Raw genomic sequence first — 19831 nt, 5'->3', positions numbered from 1 at the left:
TCTCTTCACTTGGCGGAAAGTCATATTTTGTGACTTTTATTGATGGCCATACTAGGAAGGTGTGGGCCTATTTCTTGAGACACAAGTCAGAAGTATTTGAAATGTTCAAGACTTGGAAGGCCATGGTAGAGAATGAGACAAACTTGAAAGTAAAGAAGCTGAGATCCGACAACGGTGGAAGTATGAGGATTAGGGTTTTAAAAGTATTGTCTTCGACAATGGCATCAAGATAGAAAAAGACTTTGCGGGGACACCTGTGAGAATGGGGTTGCGGGAGCGGATGAATAGAACAACGGCGAGAGAGAGCTAGGTGTATCATTACACTAGCGAGGTTTATGGCAGCGGTTCTAGGAAGAAAGTGTTAGACTGTGAACTTACGATCAATAGAGGACCATCGGTATCTTTGGATTTTAAGATTCGGAGGAAGTGTGGAGCGGGAAGGATGTGACCCTTTCCCATTTGAAGGTGTTTGGTAGTGTGTCCTATGTCCACATTAGTGACGAAGCTAGAAGCAAGCTTGATGCTAAGTCACTAAAGTGTACCTTCATTGGCTATGGCGGTGATGATTTTGGGTATCACTTTTGGGATGATCAAAATCGGAAAATCATTCGTAGTAGAGATGTTGTGTTTAATGAGAAGGTGATGTACAAGGGCGAGAGATGAAGCACAAACCAAGAATCGGTGCAAATGAAGCGGCGCAGTATGTTGAGTTGGAAGACTTTGATGTAAAGTCGTGGTATAGTGGGGAGCCCCACAAATGAGGATAGCGGTAGTAGTGACGAGGAGAATAATGAGGATACTACACCACCGAAGTCCATCTCACCTCGTGCCCCGAGGAAGACATCCGGGCCACATGTAGCGAGTGCGAGATATCCGCCCTCCACCTATGTGAATTACTTGCTACTTCATCGATGATGGCGAGCCTCAATGCTATGATGAAGCATTGGGGCGAGTGATGCAAGCAAGTGGGAGCTTGCTATGCAAGATGAGATGAAGTCCCTCATCTCTAATGGCACGTGGGGAGTTAGCCAAACTACCCATAGGCAAGAAGGCTCCTCTAGAACAAATGGGTGTTTAGAGTCAAAAAGAGGAGCGTGATGGTTCGAGAGATACAAAGCGAGGCTAGTAGTCAAGGGTTTTCCAGCGGCGTTGACTTCCGCGAGAGATATTCTCTCCAGTGGTGAAACTAAATACTATTCGGTCAGTGTTGAGTATTATTGCAGTGGAAGATTTGTATCTTGAGCAGTTGGATGTTAAAACTGCTTTCCTCCATGGTGACCTAGTTGAAGAAATTTACATGCAACAACCGGAGGGTTTCATCAAGAAAGGTAAAGAGAATATGGTATGCAGGCTCAGAAAGAGTTTGTATAGTTTGAAACAAGCCCCTAGGCAGTGGTACAGGAAGTTTGATAACTTAATGCAAGGAAATGGCTACTATAAGTGCAACGCTGACCATTGTTGCTACTTTAAGAGGTTCGACTCCAGCTACATCATCCTATTACTATATGTTGATGATATGTTGTTAGCGAAGTTCTGATATGTCAGAAATTGGGAGATTGAAAGAGAAGTTGGCAAGTGAGTTCTCTATGAAGGACTTGGGTGCAACGAAACAGATTCTAGGGATGAGGATCCGAAGAGATAGGCGAGAAAAGATATTTGAGTTGTCTCGGTGAAAGTATGTTGAGAAAGGTATTGAAGAGGTTCAACATGGGTAGTCGAAACCGGTTTGCACACCTTTGGCAGTCCACTTCAAGTTGTCCAAAGATCACTCTCCCAAGACTGTTGAGGAAAGAAACTTCATGGCTAAGGTACCATACGCCTCTGCCATTGGAAGTCTTATGTATGTCGTGGTTTGCACGCGTTCGGATATAGCCCAAGCAGTGGGAGCTGTCAGTCGATTTATGTCTAATCCTGGCAAGCAACATTGGGAAGTCGTGAAGTGGATATTGAGATATCTAAGAGGTACCACAGAGAAATGCCTATGTTATGGAAGGGGTGTTGTGAACCTGCAAGGGTATGTGGATGCCGATTTTGCAGGTGAGGTAGATCGCAGAAGAAGCACTACTGGTTATGTCTTTACAGTAGGTGCTATTGCAGTGAGTTGGATTTTTTAGTTACAGAAGATTGTTGCTTTGTCTACCACGTAGGCCGAGTATGTGGCGTTCTGAGGAGGCAAGCAAGGAGATGATCTAGTAGTTGAGGGATTGATGGAAGAGCTTGGGATGAAGCAAGAGAGGAGTGTGTTACACAGTGACAGTCAGAGTGGTATACATCTTGCTAAGAATTTCGCTTTTCATTCTAGGACCAAGCACATTGGTCTCCGGTATCATTTAATCTGATCTCTGTTGGAGGATGAGGTTTTGGCATTTGAGAAGATCTAAGGGAGTGAGAATCTGGCGGATATGTTGACCAAGACCGTGCCTACTGAGAAGTTGAAGTTGTGTTCAACTTCGATGGGTCTTCTTGATTGAAGACCATGATGGATGAGCCGAGTGTTTCTTTAGTAAATTGAAATTGGATTGAGTTGTTACAATTGAGATGTGATGTGCATGTAGAATCTCGAAGGTTCCAAGTGGGAGATTGTTGGGCTGTGGAACCGTTGAGCGAATGAAGCTCTAGTATCTCACCAGCAAGTTTGAACGACATGTGGGCATCGTGTGGGAAGAGAGCCAAACGACTTGGCGAAGTCGTTTGAGAAAAGCGTTGAGCAGTCTATGCGCACCGTTTGGAAGTAATGTTGCTGGTTTTACCTCCCAACGACCTGATGGTGTCGTTTGAAGTTAGAGTTCTGAAACTTTTCGGAATTTCGACGGTTTGTCGATATTTCGGCCCAAAGCCCATATTTCTCACATTTTTCTATGTGTACTTATATAAAGGAAATAGATTAGGGTTTTGAGATAACTTTTGAGAGATTCATTTCTTGGGTATTGTGGGAGCTCTATTGAGCTAGGATTTGAGTGAAACCTCTTGTTCTTGATTCTTGATATCTCTTGTAAACTTTCCAATCTTTACTATAAAGGAAACTCGGCTTTTGTGTGGATGTAGGTAATATTTACTGAACCACCTAAATCTTTGTGTCTCTTTGCATTATTTACTTCTTTATTTATTGTTTGCTTGTTATGGGTGATGATAAATTAGTGATTTTGCTTGTTTGAGTTTGTTGTGATAACTACCAAAGTCTTGGGTGGGTGATTTCCTTGGTGCGAAATCATTTGGGATAGAAAGTAGTTAGATTGAGGTGTGACTTTCTAGTGAAATCTCCCAACGCTATCCGTGAATAGCTTCAACTGAGTCAACTTTTTGCTCAAGACCACAACCAGCTTCCATCACCAAATACAACTCTTCCAGTACTGATATATCTCAGCAAGTTTTGAATGTTAACTGTCTTCCACTGAAAAGAATGGACTCGATCCTTAACCTCTATCCTGGCCTGGAACCTTCCTGATACCTCTGCTTCTCAATAATTCCCTTACTCTGGCGACATCATCCAAAGTTACCTGTTGACGCATGGGTGTTGCAGAGTAGCACTTGAGCTGCAGAATCCGATGAATCTAATTCCGGTACGCTCACTACTGCAAGCTTTTTAACCTTTACATCCCCAAGGTTTTGGAACAAAATGACATTGGACTGGTGAAGTTTTCCGCTTCTCTTAGGTGCCCACCACATGCTGATTGCTCGTAGGTGTACGTAATCCCATAGTCGGTTTCCATTGTTTTGTGTACTTGGTGTACTTGCACCATTCCTCTACTAATCCAAGATGGCTGCAAGCATAGAGATACCCAACAAGGAGATATGGTTTGGCTTAAAACCAAAATTTCTCATTGTTTTAGAAAGTTTGAGAATTAATGTTAACATAGCACATCACTACATAATATCTAATACTTTAATATCCGAAAACGCTACCAGATTTGCATTCCACAACTGAATCCACATTGCTTGTCCTCTGGTCAAAGATATTGAATGCAGCAGAGAGATCCAAACAGTTGGTGTACATGGTAAGGAGAGTGTTACACACAGACATCAACGTCCAAGCCCGTCTTAAACATAGGGCAACATAGATTCCTTAAAATTACGCTGTAAGTAAAACGAGCTATAATTGTATTCCATGAAACTAAATCACGTTTATCTATCTGCTGAAAGCTTTCTTTGCAGAATTTGAGCTACCACATTTTGCATACATATCACATCTCCACAAAGGGAACAACCAACATATGCATCTATTCCACAGCCAAATAATATACTCATCAAGCACCCAGCCCATGAATTTGTCCACATAATCCGTTCCAAAATACCGCTGCATGCATTAAAAACACGCCTAAATAAGAGCATATAATTGCTTACCAAGGTTGACATCATTTAAACCTTAACAAGCACTACTCGCACTTTTAAATGCAAACTGATCAGGCAAAAGATCACAACGACATAGCCTGAGATAAAACTCCATTTGCATTATTTCCTTAACAATTTTGCAAATACCCAAACCATCATTGAAGTACAAGAAAGTGAAGAAACTGCATCATGTTCAAACATTTCATCAAAAACTTTTTAATAGTTAATTGAGCAGTTGAAAATTGAAATGAACCGTTATAACTGAAAACTCAAATGTGGTGTTGAATTGTTGCCAATATTTCCAGCTTTATAGTATCGACATATATCAATATAACTGATATTTCAGTGGCATACAAAACTGTGCCCAATGTCCTAATCCAATAAGCGTAAAGTATTAAAGACCTCTTTTTTAGAAAGATTCCTGGGCTACCTATCTTTCTTATCACTCATATTGTCTCACTTCAACCAAAGTACCAGCCTTTTTTCAACCACCTCACTAACTCACACACACAATGAAGTAATGAACTAAACAGCTACTTAAAACCATTTAATGCTAATGATTAAATTTTGTTTTCAGTGGGGTCTAAATGTATGATAAAGTTGGTTTTATTTTTGCTATAATAGGTGATTCAAGCTACAGCAAAAGAACAAAGTAAGTATTTTGTTAATGCTGTTTGTCATTTTGGACCTTTTTGTTAGTTATTGACTTATTGTTAATGAGGTTTAAGTGGGTTGAAGGTGAAGTGGGTTGAAGGTGTTTTGCAGAAAGAATAGTAAAGTTTAGTTCTTTATGTGATGGAGAACAACAACTTGTCTCCATCTTCTTCTTTTTCTGAATCTGATGAGTCTTGCAATTATGATGAGGAGTTCTCTATGGAGCAAAGCTTGTTTCTTTCAGACAGTCTCAAGGTACACTGCCCCTTTTCTGCTGCCCCTCATTTATTGTTTTTTGTTTCCATTAATGGTGGCTTTGGTTTGAATAGAAATGTGGTTTGGTTCTGAAGTTCTGCTTTCAATTGAAATAAATAAAAAACCTGAATGATAATTTTTTTTGGGCCCACTTTACCTACATGCCATTTCCAAGTGGGCAATGGAGTTGAGAACCTGGGGTCGCCTTTTTTCATTGAAATCTAGCAAAAATATAATTATTGGTTTACTTTGAAAAAATCATTACACATTGGCCCACCTTTCTTCCTCCATTTGTGTTGTTACTGTGGGGCAATGGAGTGAGAGCAACACAGTGTGTGATGCCTAGTAAGGAATGCTGTTGTCGTAATGTTTTCAGGGCAATATTTGCTTAAAGTTTTGATCCTTTTGTTGCTTGTGATATTCGGTTATTCGTATAATAGTTGTTACAATGGTTTAAGGAACAAGAAGTAAAAATTACCATTTAAACTACCTGGCTAGTGGCTATAGTTATATCAAAATATAAACCATTTGCATATTGCATGTGTGATAACATTAGACGTTAGAAGTCCCTATATAGCAACACATTCATTGTAGTCATAGAATATAATTCTGTTTTGACAATTTAGCATGGAATGTATTTTACTCATATTTTCAGTTCTAGTTTTATGATTTAAGCAAACTGTTGAATTTCACTGCTGTTTTCCTGAATAAAGAAATGGATTATCTTGCACTCCTTTTGCAGGATCTGAAGAATTTGAGAACACAGTTGTACTCTGCAGCAGAGTACTTTGAAGTCTCTTATACAAATGATGAACAAAAAGAAATGTAGGTGTCTCTTGTTTTGAGAATGAGAGATTGTCTCCACCTGTTCTTTTTTTTTTTTTCACATTCTAACTTCTAACTGTCACTTTTGGATCCGTGTAGAGTGGTCAGCACCTTGAAAGATTACACCATTAATGCTCTTGTTAATACGGTGGATCATTTAGGTTCTGTCACCTATAGGGTGACTGATCTCTTGGATGAAAAGGTTGACGAAGTTTCTGGAGCAGAGCTTCGAGTTTCTTGCATAGAACAGGTAATCTTTAGTTTCTTTCATTATTATTTAGTTGATATAAAATAGGTATAAATTTTATTTCCCTCCCTCCCTCCCCCCCCCTTTCCCAAAAATGGAAAAGAAAGAATCATGTATCCATCCCATGTCAAATATGACATATGATTAAGAGGGTCATGAATGATGAATCATTGCCTGGTCTATTTGTGGGTCAAAACTGTATTCCTAAAAACTATTTCACCAAGTATTGGACACACAAAACTATTTTGAAGCTCTTAAATTTCTCCATGGATCAACAAGGGATCCACTGTAATGCTTTGAAGCAGTACGTATATGACTTCTCTCAACAATTTAGCTTAAAATAAACTGCTGTTCTTAGAGACTTTAATGCAATCCTCCGGTAGCATATATGAAACATAAGATTTGGCGGTCTAAACAGGCAAAAAGATAGCAAATGGGTAATAGCCCAAATAGATTGTAGATAGCAGGTTAAATCCTGAAAAACTATGAAAAATCTGAGCATAGTAATCAACCTTAGGTACATGCACACAATTGCTGCATTACATACATGTATGTGTACACAATTAAATGGAAGATTTTTATCCGATCCTTGTAACCTTGAGACCTGCCTGTATATGCTATTTATATCCTTGCTTTAAATAAGTAATTCTAAATAATTAATTTAAGGAAGATTAGGCATCAGCATGCTTTTTATGTACGTGGAAACTGAGTTGCAACATGTTTGCTACTCTGGCCTTTGCTTGTTCCTTACTATACAAAATTTTGGAGTGCAAAAGATGAATGAAATTGGTATATTTTCTGTTTTAAAAGGTTGTGGGCTTGTGGCTCTGGAGTATCTATAATGAGCATGGTGTGTTAGAGGCAAAACTTTGCAATTTTGAACAACAAAGTTTGATCGTTTTGTCTCCTTCAACGCAACTGGACATGAGTAGAGCTCTCCGAAAGCTAGAATACAAGACTCGAATCTCCTCTCATTTCCCTATATTAATTCACCACTTACAGTGCAAACCTTTGCAGAGTAAACAACCTGGCCTATGATTCTTTGGAACATATTTTGGTATTGCTCTACTGAGTTGTTCTCTGTTTTCTCCTTGGTGGGGGGTTTTAGAGACTCAGAACCTGTCAAGAGTGCATAGATCGTGAAGGACTTTCCCAACAGTCCTTGGTGATGAGAACTCCAAAGTACCATAAGCGGTACATCTTGCCAGGCAAGCATGCTCTACCCTTCTTCTTTCTTCTCCCTGGAATCGGGTTCCAATACTTGCTTCTGTAAAACTTCCTTTTTTATCTTATTTTTGGAAGATTTATCAGTCTCACATATTGTTTTAAACTTTAATTTGTGTACTCAGTTCAGGAAACTGTACATTGTCATGAACATAGTCATACTACATCAAAGTATCACGAGTTAGGTCTTCACAAGGAAGACGATTGGAGTCACTTGATGAATGGTATTCTCTTTTAATTTCATGTTTCGAATTGTATTTTATCTATGACTTCTAGATAGCAGCTTAATTGGTTGTTCTGTATTTTGTTTACTCTGCCAAAGCTGTTCAGACGACAATCAAAAGTGCTCACCAGTCCACAGTCAGGTACCTCAAAAGATATTATTGTAGTTTATTCAACCAAAGTTCGAAACTGAATGCCCAAAGTTTATCAAGATACTGATCAAATGCATTAAGTTTGATGTGCAGAAAGGGCCGTTCTCCATCACCTACTCCACAATCTTCCTCTCACTCCCGCTCCTTTTCCTTCACAGGTTTGTTCTAAACGATTCATTTGTTTCCTGAACCATGTTTGGTTATCTCTTCTTGCTGCTGATATGCTGATTATGTTTGCCCAGACAAAACAAATAAACAAAAGGTCTCAGAGAAGAGAACATCCTCACCACTGCGCTCTAAGTTTCCTCTCCTGCGCTCTGGATCTTTCTTAAGTAGGCCTGCCACTCCTAACTCCAGTAGACCAACAACTCCTACCCCAACTAGACCAACAACTCCTACGCCAAGTAGGCCGACAAGTCCAAAATCATCTAGTGGAAGATTTCAGGTGAGTATAGGGAATATGGAACAATTAGCACCAATTACTTTTGATATTTTGTTAGTTATTCTTGCATATGGTCTACTACTGTACTATGCAAATGGGTCATTTTATTTAATAGTCAAGTTCTTGGTTCTCTTGTTTGATACTGCAGTACCCTTCAGATCCTCGAAAACCATCTTCAACTAATGGCCATACTGAAAGGGACAACAATATTGATGTTGACCAATACCCCAGCAAAAGTAAACGCCTCTTCAAAGCTCTCCTCAGAAGACGCAAGTCTAAGCATGATGACATGCTGTACACTTACTTGGATGAATACTAAGGGTAAACACAGACAAAATAGGGGCAGCCATGCACGGAAGCAAGTTCATGAGCAGCGACCATCAATGTCTGATTTCTATTTAGTTCCAACTCGTAGTTGCAGTCACTTTATAGTGCAGAATACATTTCATCGTGTACATCAAATATTTATTTTGCGATAACATTTTATATCAAATTGACCCCCACTTATTGTTTTGAGCCTCAGGAATGATAATTGGTGGATGTCTCAATATTCTAGGTTGTTATTTATCATTTGTTTTTCCTTTTCAGACAATTGAGGTGCCTTTTGTAATTAATAATGCCGCCATCATATATTTTTTCATCAAATCCTTGTAGTAGGTCTCTCTCAGGGGTCCAAAAGTTGTACTACCATTTGGACAATGATCTACCAAATGTTTTGGAAGAGTGTGCAGAAGGCTAGAGTTGAAAGGAAATAGAGCACAATGATTCGTGTTTTTGGTTTTGCATAAATTGACAATTTCACAAGTTTAAGCAATAATTCACTAAACTCGCTGTACTAGTTTGTTTAACAGGAAGCAATAAACTCTGGCAGCTATGCCGGAAGTTCAATTCTCTCTAAAGGATGAATGGATGATAATGGTGTTCCAGCTTTTATATAGCTCGTTGTACATCTCAAGAGTAAGAAAACACACTTGCTAAACCATTAAGGTAAGTATTAAGTCTGCCCTGCATGGCCCAGCACCAAAGTTTCATTCTCCTAGAATGTTGATTTCATCAAGATACTTCCCTGGAATACACCGAGATGTGTATTGGCAATTATCTAGAATTCAGATGCCAATGATGGCCTTATGCGCGAACCAACAATGAGATGTCCATCACTTAACAATATTCCACCCCCTAATTCGCGAACTAGACGCTAAATTTGAATTATCTATGTAATCTAAAACAGTTTTGCCCAGCCCAATCTTGCTTTTTCGGGAAAAAAAAAAATAGACAAAGTGGCAAAACAAATCCATAAAATTACATTTCTAGTAGAAAATAAGTCGGGCCAAGCCCTGAGTAGAGTTTACACGCACCCTGTCAGGTACTGATCAGGTCAAAAATTTTGCACAATAATACGCATTTGAGATAAAGCTTAATCCATGAGTTCTACAATTCCATCCCAGGTCCAAATTCTTCGATTGTTTTTGTAGCAAGTGTTAGAATGTCTACAAATGAAGTGAATGACATGCGAAGAAATCGTGCCTCGACTGCTTCAAAACGTCTGAAAGAAAAAGTTAAAATAAAACATAAGAGCAGATAAACAGCAAGTCATCTATAAAAGTGGTCGCTTAAGATGAATGACCAACTCTCCTACATGCATAACAAGGCGATTATAGACAGTGACAACATTTCTCAATAGCTCAAGAACTGTATAGCTGTATAGTTCAAGCACGATTGGCATCACCAAAATACTATCTGTATGACACAGCTAGCAATTTCTTATCACAGTTTATAGAAATGCTTATATAACGTTTAACTCTTTTGAGCTATCCCACCACTGGGTTGGGGATAGCGAATCATAATTTGTATGACTTAACCACTGAATCACGTGAACTGGTCTGCAATGCTACTTGCGTACCCAGGAATGCTTGCAGATATCATGGGAGTTCGACGGGAAGGAAAATATTCCAATATAGTCTTTAAGGGCGGTTGGATTCCCATATACAATTCCTGTAATCCTACCTCACTAAGATTTGCAGTAAACCACCGTTAACATTCTTAGTGCAAACAAAGAGAAAGGAAAAACAAAATTTACCACAATCCTCCAACTACATCCCATACCAAAACACAAAAGAGAAGTGAATGTGAAAAACCTATTTACGCAATTATGCTACCACCGAGCTATTTTGCATACACCATACGGCCTTTCAGAACGAGGAAGAAAATAAAGTCGTGAATAGAAGAGAGAAAAACTCACACTGAAAGCTTTCCATCGGACACAATCATCTGCCGTTTCACTCTGTCAGGTTGCAACTGCAATTATATATGTAAGTCAAAGAATGAAAAGCCTTCGGACTAATGAATTACAACCACTCTTTTGTGTCTTTGTCCAAAAGTCACATATTTATAGGATTACCTCCTTATCGACAGCTAACGCTGCGTAGACAATGCGTGCATTTTCCTCACTCCCATAATCTACTTCCAAGGTACTGTAGAAAGAAAGGATGTTACATGAGCTATTTTTCTTAACATGAGATGCTAACCTGGACTTTCGCACAGCATTAACCTTTATTCCCTCCATTATTATAAAAAATTCTCACTAAAATCACACAGTATCCCTCTTCATTTCTTCCCTTGAAATTTGACCGCTAATTTATTTGAGAAAAAAAAAAACTAATTTGCCAACCTTCACTACTTTCCTTTTCCTGAAAAACTCTAATTTTGCATAAAATCTACCATCTGTGTTACAAAACCTCCAATGCTGAGACATTGTTATCATAACCGTATTTTGATACTCCTCTCTTTCTATTAGCTGAACTGCCATCTTTTATATTTTTTGACACATTAAATATGTAGGTAGGATGGACTAGTTGGTCTGGACAAAGTTTGTTTTCTTGTCTACTCCATGAATACAAAAACAAGATTTAAAAAAAAAAAAAAAAGGAAACCGCCTACTTACCAACTGAACTGCCACTTTTCAGGAGAAGGAGTGGCTCCCTGTGCCACGTCCATGTGTTTCTCTAACTAGTTGTTCTACTTTACTGGTAAACCTGTAAATATATTTCCAAAGTAAGACTTCATCATTACTTCAAAAAACAAGGCTCTAACTAACAAGTGACGTATTGCAGACAAACTACCATGTTTCAACTCTATCTAACAAATGCCCAACACCAATTTCCACAAAAAAATCACTATACTTCCAAAATAAAAACCACCTCTTATTAAAAAAACACGGATTCCTTCAAAAAATAAAGACGCCCATTACCTTATTCTGTACTAAAATCAAGAAAAAAATAATCTTTACTGAATGTAAGAACAAAAAAGGATAAAACCTTTAACTACTTTAAACACTAGAATAATAAACTACAGTAACATTATTATTGACAGTTGTAAAAAAATGATTTGAAACTTTTGAAGAATGAGGTGGTGTTCTGTTCTTATTACCTGAAACAGAGAGGAGAGGTGGTGATATTAGGACACAGCTTCTTTTTGGTCTTTAGAGAAGGAGGAAGAAAGAGAACAGGGAGTGAAGAAAGGGAGAAGCCAAATACGGGTTTGGACTTTGGGCTTTGGACAAAGTCCATTATAATGTAATGTCGCTCTCGTTCAATATATCGGATCCCGGAATTCCGATATTTATTCTGTTGGTATATATCATAACAATCTGCCCAATATGGAAGGAACACTGGGAAGAGAGTAGAGATGGACTGGTCCTTGTTCTTCAGCTGGAGGCAATAGTTGTAGCCACTGCTTGTATGATAAGAGGTGAGAAGCATGCCGGAATAAAAGCTTGATGATGTGCACGCCTTCTGAGCTGCATTCTCAAAAATGAAAATAAAAATAAACAGCCAAAGGGTGTTGTGCGGACATGACTAATTAATATATTGTTTCATATGTCCAAACCCAAGTCCTACATTTCAACAATGAAAGCATGTGATCTACCAATTACCAATATATTTCAACAATGAAAGCATGTGATCTAATAAACAATATATCTCAATGATAGGCAAGCTTTTGGTTAATTCTAGTTGAATCACCTCATTGTAGAGTGCATTAACTCCTTCACTTAATATTGACCTTGTGTACAGTTTTATCCATGACATGGATTTCCAGAGTGAGGTAGAAATTGGCAGGGAGGATGAAGGAGTGACATCAGTATTGTCCCTTTCAACCATGGGTGAAATGCAAATTGCCGGAAGTAATGGCTTTGGTCACAGCATAGAGTTCATGACTCAAGCATATACAGAGGAAAGGAACTCAGAAATTGTGATAGATGAAGAACCTCTTAACACCAATAAAGATTCCCTTATTCCAATATTTCTCAAGGTACATTGTTCCAGTTATTAATCAGTATGGGTCGGGGGAACATAATAATACATGTCCGGTAGCCAATTATCTCCATTTCAGCCACTACTACAATCAGTGTGTGTACGTGTGTGTTGCGTGTGTACTACACTAGAGTTGAGGAGCTAAATAGCCAATTTGTGCGCTGACATGCTTTTTATCACAATATCTCTGTACTTGAAACTATAACTTTTCTGACCAGAATGAGCATTAACTTATTTGTGGTGAATGCAGTTTGAAGATTTGGAGTTCAAAGTGAGAAGCACCCAGACTTCATCGAAGAACCCTGTGAAGGTTGTGATATCAAAGGTGGCTTCACAACTGAATATGGATGGAGTAGCCTACAAGCACATCTTGAAGGGTATTACAGGAAGCATAGGTCCCGGAGAAATTCTTGCATTAATGGGACCTTCTGGTAGCGGAAAGACAACCTTACTCAAGATACTAGGGGGTAGATTGCACGAAAATGTCAAAGGAACTGTGACTTATAATGACATTCCATACAACCCAGCACTTAAGAGGAGGTTAGATGTTGATTTATATTTTTGTAAAGTAATGCCCCGGATGCGGTATTCACGAATTTAAACTTGCAGGATAGGATTTGTAATGCAAGACGACTTGCTCTTTCCTCAACTAACAGTGGAAGAAACCCTTCTCTTTGCTGCATTTCTAAGACTTCCGAGCAATATGAGCAAACAACAAAAGTACACAAGAGTGGATACTATAGTTAAGGAATTAGGACTTGAAAGGTATGTGGAAGACTTAAACTATAACTTCACGCAACTATCGATGGCGAGTAAGTCGTCATATATACTGCCTTTTCCAATAAGAATGAGTTTAATAAAAAAAAAGGAAGACATGGAATGAAATGTATAATTAAGTTTGTTAATATCATGCCTATTTGCTGACAACTCTAGCTTATATCTCGTTTTGTCATAGATGTCGCCAAACAAGAATAGGAGGAGCATTTGTTAAAGGGATCTCTGGAGGTGAAAGAAAAAGAACTAGTATCGGTTATGAAATACTTGTAGACCCGTCTTTATTGTTGCTTGACGAACCAACTTCTGGCCTTGATTCCACCTCTGCAAATAGACTCCTTCGGATTCTTCAAGGGATTACCAAGGTTAGAAATTCTTTGGTTGTTTCCTTATCTGGCTTACTGGAAATAACTAGCTGTTCTTGCTAAAACGAACATTTTGTGGGTCTCCAAAGGCAGGAAGAACAATCATCACAACAATCCATCAGCCTTCAAGCAGAATGTTTCACATGTTTGATAAGCTTTTGCTCATATCCGAAGGTTATCCAGTGTACTATGGTAAGGCTAGAGATTCCATGGAGTACTTCTCTTCTTTAAGGTTTGTCCCTGAGATAGCGATGAATCCCGCTGAATTCCTACTTGATTTAACAACCGGACAAGTAAATGATATAAGTATCCCTGAAGACTTACGAGCTCCGCCAGGCTCATTTGAATTCGAGAGAGATGTAATCAAAGTAAGCAACAAGTAGATGTGGTACAACTATGTAGGATAAACCAGTAGATCTTTTATTGACATTTATTAATTTCCTATTACATTCCAGTATTTACAAGTGAAATTCAAAACCGAGATAGAACCAAGAGAAAAAGCAAGTCACAGAACAACAATGACTCCAGAACATCTACAGTTGGCTGTTCAAGTGAAGAAGGATTGGACCATGACTTGGTGGGAACAATTTTTGATATTATCAAAGAGAACATTTAGAGAGAGATATAGAGATTATTTTGATAAACTAAGACTTGTTCAAGCCCTTGGAGTTGCAATCTTATTAGGTCTTCTTTGGTGGAAATCTAAGACTGGAACAGAGGCTCAACTCAGAGACCAGGTAAAGTTGTGATCGGATCAAACTTCCCTAATTGAGCAAGTGTCTTATTATTTTTATTCTATTTTCGCCTTAGCCAGAGCATTTTTGTAGGTCGGCCTGATATATTACATTTGCATTTTCTGGACATCTTCATCAATATTTGGGGCAGTGTATGTTTTCCCATTTGAGAAGGTCTACTTGGTGAAAGAAAGGAAGGCTGACATGTACAGGCTTAGTGTGTACTACGTGTGCAGTACATTATGCGACATGTTGGCTCATGTATTATATCCAACCTGTTTCATGCTCATTGTTTATTTCATGGCTGGTTTCAAGAGAACGATAGCTTGCTTCTTGATGACCCATTTTGCAATATTATTGATAGTCATTACAAGCCAAGTAAGTAAAACTATATACAAGGGCACTATTTAATCCATATATGGCCAGTGCATAAGGTGATTTTTTTTCAGGGAGCTGGGGAGCTCTTCGGTGCCATGGTCTTGAGTATAAAACGAGCTGGGATGATTGCCTCTCTTATACTAATGTTGTTTCTCCTCACTGGAGGATATTATGTGCAGGTATTCCCCTGCTTAGTTATACCCTCTTGCCGTAAGCACAATGCACTGGTTTTCCCACTCTTATACTTGCTTTAAATTTGCTTTTGACACAGCACATACCAGATTTCATGCAATGGTTGAAATACGTATCTTTCATGTATTACGGGTTTCGACTTCTCTTGAAAGTACAATATTCAGGAGATGAGTTGTACGACTGTGAAAGCAAAAGTGGCTGCCGAAGTTTGCAGAACTCACCCTCTTTTGACACCGTAAACTTAAATGGTGGCTCGAAAGAAGTCTGGATCCTTCTAGCCATGGCTATAGCTTATCGATTTTGTGCATATTTGTCTCTACGTAGAAGAATAAACGTCTGTAATCTTTGATGAGCCATTACCTCTCAACAAATCATTTATGACTAAAGGCAGTACGTAATGGAGATCTGTGTATCGTAGAAAGTCAAAGAGTGGAAAGCATTTATGTATTTCGACATTCCAGAAATAGCTCACGCAAAGCAAATTTAATACGACATTGGAATGGAAATGCTTTTGTTGTTGAATTTTTGTTATTAGCACATGATGGAGTACAATTGCTGCAACAAAAAACAAACGATGAATATAACAAGGCTACGGCACGAACTAGGTCAATGAGTCAATCAATACCCGTAGCCTTCGCCTAGAATTAGATTTGATGAGAGAGATTCCTTTTGATGTTTTGTAGATTCTGAGTGAATTTCTTCCTAATTATTGATCAGATCAAGTGTTTAGGACTAAAGGATGCACCCGAAGAATATCCTGCTCATGTGAATTTTTAAGGCACATAGAATTGAAGGCAATAAGAAAGAGAGCTTACCGTTACACATTGTTAACTCCAATATGGCAATATATACAACTGTACACATCTCACATCATTTTCACAAAAAATATACATCTCAGAACAATTTTATCTACCACAAGCTGAGTAAACTCTACCTGCAATCCACTACAATTTCGGGTACACTATGATATCGCAAACGATGAACTAGTTTCTAACAGGGACGACAATACCTCATCTCCACACCATTACCAAGTTTGATTAGACATTGTAACCACATTTACTAACTCACCACACCATTGCGTCAGGCAGACAAATGCAATACGGTGGTAATCAAAGTTATCTAGAACATGGGAAACAACCAACCCATGGTCCAACCCAGAAACAATCCAGCACCAGCAAGACCCAATCCCACTGCGAAAGCAACAACGTACCTACCAATGTCATACCTCGGTTGGCTACGCTTTGTTTTCTTTGGCTTCTGCTTACCTCTCTTCCACTGCCTACCTTTGTATGGCGTCCATGGAAGGAACACTGGGAAGAGTGTAGAGATTGACTGGTCCTTGTTCTTCAGCTGGAGGTAAAAGGTCTCCAGCTGCAACAGTTGTAACCACTGCCTGTATGCAAAGAGATGAGAAGCCTGCCGGAATAAAAGCTTGATGATGTGCTCTTTCTCATCGTACGCCTTCTGAGCTGCATTCTCAGCCTCCCTTGCCCGAGTTTGGGAATGGCGGAGTGCGTCCATCAGCTCAGCCTTACTTGGTTCGCTCTCAGATGTGTTACTGGTATCTGTTGGATCCTTACTGTATTTACTGTGATTGTCAGAACTGCAGGATCACATGTCAAAGTATTAGCACAAACAAACTAATCAATACAATTTTACACTGTATCTAATACTATCTTTACTCAATATAAGATGCATGGCTTGATAACATGCCTTCCAGTGGATTTGTTTTAATATCCTCAAGACTTGTTTTGATATCTTTGTGATGCCTTGATTTACTATTCCACGATCTCAAGTTCTCAAGGAAATCTTTCCAACACTTCCCAGTATTGTACGTTGTATGGAATGAACATTTGATATTAAATCAAGTTGGACAACAATCAGAGATATTTCACGGTATAATAAGAAGGAAGACTGGAAAAACCATAAAAGTGACACAATTACAGGAAATAGTCACTGTTTATATTTCATTTTATTTGTAACTTGGTCGGCTGATAAAAATAATGGAACTAGCTGCCCCAGTAGCATACGTAACCTTGTTTTGAGATTCTATAAAATGGTCACTGTTTATATTTTCATTTTATTTGTAACTTGGTTGGCTGATAAAAATAATGGAACTAGCTGCCCCAGTAGCATACGTAACCTTGTTTTGAGATTCTACATCACAAAACCACAAATTCCAATTTGACCCAGAGAAAATTGTTTTCAGAAACCCCATACGAATCAAACAGAGAACAGCTTAGTTTAATATAATTTCAGGATTGACACTTGCAGCCACGTTGGCCATTGATTTTCTTAATAAAGTCAGATTATAATGTTAATAAACACATAAAATAAAGCTAGTGGCCTCGGGTGAAAATTAGAATTCCAAAGGAATACCTGAATGGTTTGTCAAAACCATAGGATAAATCTTTTTCATCAGAGCCCCGATGTTTTCTGTTCTCACCACCACAAGTAATACAACACCGTGAATGATCAACTGAACTGCAGAGACCAGTGAGTTTCTTTCGTTCAAAAGAAGAGAAAGTCCCATCCTGGTTGAAACTCTCATGACTAGCAAATGGACCTTTCCTAATATGAATAATCTGGGGAGGCGGAAGATCACAATTCTCAACATGCTCTAGTGATTTCTGTGCAACCAATGAAGCCAACTCATCTTTATCTGCAGTGCGCCACCACGGCTCAGTTTTCTCACCTCCCATCCAAGGGGACTCCATATCAAAGAGCTTCTCAGGTTGTTTTGACATATATTGTTCGACCGGATCAACATCCATGGACTCCTTGTCTCTACACCAGTATTCTCCTGTGTTTTTCTGCGGAAGTGTCTTTTGTGTGCTGTCACAGTCTACAACAGATGGTTCTTGTGCTATAGTTTCTGAGTAATTTTTCATGCAAGTTGCCGACATTCTCCGCTGCAAGACTAAAGATGACAGAGCATTTCTTTCAGTAGAAATTCCCGAAATGACTTCTTCCCTCACTGGTAGATCCTCGGTAAGTTGTGACATCCTTTTCATCTCTGCATCTCTCAAGGATTCCAACTCCATCTCCAATATATTTAACTGTTCGGAGGTAAAATCCTTCTGATGCCCGAAATTGGGCTGCAGCTGGAGCCACCATTTGGTGTCAGGCGGTAGATTGGAATTACAGGGATACCTGTTGAGTGGCACAAATCCGGCGGAGGCATGTTCTGGCATGTTTGCTGCATCACCAGGTCCCAAATCAACGAGGGGTTTTGAAGTCGAAGATGATGATGGGCAGCAAGCTAACTTCGGAGCTCTTTTGGCATCTTCTTGGACAAAGCAACGGTTAGCTGTGCGCTGCCAAGCAGCTCTTGCCTCTGCTGCTGCCATCATTTCCTCACTCTCCTATACTTTTTGCTGCAAAGGGAAAGTCTCTGTTAAGAGAGGTATATTGTAAATACAATTTAAAATTTTTATGTTCCCATTTGTTATACTACAAAACCATGAACAAAAGGGTTGCATTTTCTAGAGTTGTAGATGGTTAAGGACTCAATGAACCCAAGACAAAGGGATGGCCACAAAGAGTAGTCTGAAGTAGGGAAGGGAAAATGACAGTAGATAAGGACCGAGAGACAAGAATGGTGTGGCAACCAGAATGTCGATGCCCCTAAAATATGCATTTTTATCCTAGCTTATGAGATAGGAAGTTGGTTTCAAAGTTTGCTGGCAAGAACTCCAATAATATTATCAGCTAAATGATTGCAAGCATACTTATAGACAAAGAAAACAAATATAACAGTTTAATTTATCCCTCGAAGAAACATGAATTCCTATTAATAAAGTCTAAACAAAAATAACAAGACAAGAAGTTCATTAATTGAATGAAAATCAAGCAAGTGGTTATTTAAAGCTAGATAGCTCAGATCAGACTTCCCCACATTCAGCAAAAAAGTAACCAACAAAATTCCACTATAACAACAAAATAAAACAACCCCATCATGTATAATCACCCCTTAGAGTACACCATGAATAACACATATACATGACAAAGATAATATAACAGGCAACATGGTATGATGGTAATAAAATATAACAAAGTTAAAGTATGATAAATAGAGAAAGTAGTATATACCTGAAAAGAAGGAAAACATTCTGGTGATTATTAGATATGATGATGGATCTCTTAAGTCAAGAGAAATGGATGAGATTTTTGTTAAGGATAAAATCAGTTACGGAAAATTATTGGCGAATCTAAGAGATGGGGATTGCGCTTGTCAGAGTTCTTTTTTTGTCGTTGTCTTTTTTTTATTTTTTTTATTTGTTGTAAATGCAAATTTATATATTTAATTTTTTTTTTTAATATGGAAAATCGTAGGCTACCCCACTTTTGCGTTCATCCATAAAAATATCCTCAACAATTCGACATAACAACAACCAAGGCCCAAAATATCGATATCGATGAATATATCGGTGTACCCAAAAACCGATATATATCGGATATATCGGATATTTCGGATATATCCATTTTTTGGTAACAATCCAAACTATTTAAAATATATAAAAATATCGGGATATTCGGAAATATAATATCGGAAATATCGGATATATATCGAAATATATTGAAAATATCGGTTTATATTTTAAAATGGTCAAAAAGTCAACCGATATATATCGGGAAATATCGATTATATTGATATAAAGTTTCATATCGGAAATTCGATATATATCGGAAAAAAAGGATTCTATATTCGATGGATATATGTCGGAA

General features: G+C 38.4%; 4 protein-coding genes across 8 annotated transcripts; 2 read left to right on the top strand and 2 right to left on the bottom strand.

Moving 5' to 3' along the window:
- Positions 1-4767: 4767 nt before the first annotated feature.
- Positions 4768-8995, top strand: LOC147495627 (protein ABIL3-like). Of its 5 annotated transcripts, XM_086566791.1 has the most exons (11): positions 4805-4846; positions 4954-4981; positions 5084-5238; positions 5981-6063; positions 6163-6313; positions 7419-7518; positions 7660-7758; positions 7857-7899; positions 8002-8066; positions 8151-8353; positions 8499-8995. In XM_086566791.1, the coding sequence occupies exons 3-11, from the start codon at positions 5125-5127 to the stop codon at positions 8667-8669; spliced, it is 1029 nt and encodes a 342-aa protein (XP_086422917.1). In that variant the 5' UTR covers positions 4805-4846; positions 4954-4981; positions 5084-5124; the 3' UTR covers positions 8670-8995. The 5 variants fall into 5 exon arrangements, with proteins under 5 accessions (XP_086422918.1, XP_086422916.1, XP_086422915.1 ...); XM_086566792.1 differs by having other exon boundaries at positions 4768-4981; positions 5197-5238; XM_086566790.1 differs by having other exon boundaries at positions 4768-4981; positions 5095-5238.
- A 633-nt stretch (positions 8996-9628) lies between these two features.
- LOC147495626 (uncharacterized) lies at positions 9629-11917 on the bottom strand. The gene is made up of 5 exons (XM_086566787.1): positions 11777-11917; positions 11292-11382; positions 10749-10821; positions 10590-10645; positions 9629-9893 (listed from the first exon to the last, which is right to left on the bottom strand). Exons 2-5 carry the CDS (start codon positions 11342-11344, stop codon positions 9779-9781), a joined length of 297 nt encoding a protein of 98 aa, XP_086422913.1. The 5' UTR covers positions 11345-11382; positions 11777-11917; the 3' UTR covers positions 9629-9778.
- An 878-nt stretch (positions 11918-12795) lies between these two features.
- Positions 12796-15625, top strand: LOC147495625 (ABC transporter G family member 26-like). The gene is made up of 8 exons (XM_086564231.1): positions 12796-13200; positions 13270-13425; positions 13616-13799; positions 13889-14167; positions 14255-14536; positions 14627-14911; positions 14983-15090; positions 15183-15625. Exons 1-8 carry the CDS (start codon positions 12905-12907, stop codon positions 15450-15452), a joined length of 1860 nt encoding a protein of 619 aa, XP_086420357.1. The 5' UTR covers positions 12796-12904; the 3' UTR covers positions 15453-15625.
- A 266-nt stretch (positions 15626-15891) lies between these two features.
- LOC147495624 (uncharacterized) lies at positions 15892-19495 on the bottom strand. Its single transcript, XM_086564232.1, has 3 exons — positions 19196-19495; positions 17483-18480; positions 15892-16706 (listed from the first exon to the last, which is right to left on the bottom strand). The coding sequence occupies exons 2-3, from the start codon at positions 18454-18456 to the stop codon at positions 16223-16225; spliced, it is 1458 nt and encodes a 485-aa protein (XP_086420358.1). The 5' UTR covers positions 18457-18480; positions 19196-19495; the 3' UTR covers positions 15892-16222.
- Positions 19496-19831: the final 336 nt, after the last annotated feature.

The sequence above is a fragment of the Coptis chinensis genome, chromosome 6, assembly GCF_015680905.1.
Source record: "Coptis chinensis isolate HL-2020 chromosome 6, ASM1568090v1, whole genome shotgun sequence".
Lineage (NCBI taxonomy): Eukaryota > Viridiplantae > Streptophyta > Magnoliopsida > Ranunculales > Ranunculaceae > Coptis > Coptis chinensis.
The sequence above is the reverse complement of the archived record's forward strand: the minus strand, read 5'-3'. Positions and strand labels throughout refer to the sequence as shown.

Coding starts and splice junctions, on each gene's coding strand:
- LOC147495627 (XM_086566790.1), top strand. CDS start 5,125: ATGGAGAACAACAACTTGTCTCCATCTTCTTCTTTTTCTGAATCTGAT. Junction 5,239..5,980: donor TTCTTTCAGACAGTCTCAAG/GTACACTGCCCC, acceptor CTCCTTTTGCAG/GATCTGAAGAATTTGAGAAC. Junction 7,900..8,001: donor GCTCACCAGTCCACAGTCAG/GTACCTCAAAAG, acceptor TTTGATGTGCAG/AAAGGGCCGTTCTCCATCAC.
- LOC147495626 (XM_086566787.1), bottom strand. CDS start 11,344: ATGGACGTGGCACAGGGAGCCACTCCTTCTCCTGAAAAGTGGCAGTTC. Junction 10,646..10,748: donor CGTTAGCTGTCGATAAGGAG/GTAATCCTATAA, acceptor ATATAATTGCAG/TTGCAACCTGACAGAGTGAA. Junction 9,894..10,589: donor TCCGATGGAAAGCTTTCAGT/GTGAGTTTTTCT, acceptor TTTTTCTTTCAG/ACGTTTTGAAGCAGTCGAGG.
- LOC147495625 (XM_086564231.1), top strand. CDS start 12,905: ATGCAGTTTGAAGATTTGGAGTTCAAAGTGAGAAGCACCCAGACTTCA. Junction 13,800..13,888: donor TTCTTCAAGGGATTACCAAG/GTTAGAAATTCT, acceptor GGGTCTCCAAAG/GCAGGAAGAACAATCATCAC. Junction 14,168..14,254: donor TCGAGAGAGATGTAATCAAA/GTAAGCAACAAG, acceptor ATTACATTCCAG/TATTTACAAGTGAAATTCAA.
- LOC147495624 (XM_086564232.1), bottom strand. CDS start 18,456: ATGATGGCAGCAGCAGAGGCAAGAGCTGCTTGGCAGCGCACAGCTAAC. Junction 16,707..17,482: donor GGTTTTGACAAACCATTCAG/GTATTCCTTTGG, acceptor GTGATCCTGCAG/TTCTGACAATCACAGTAAAT.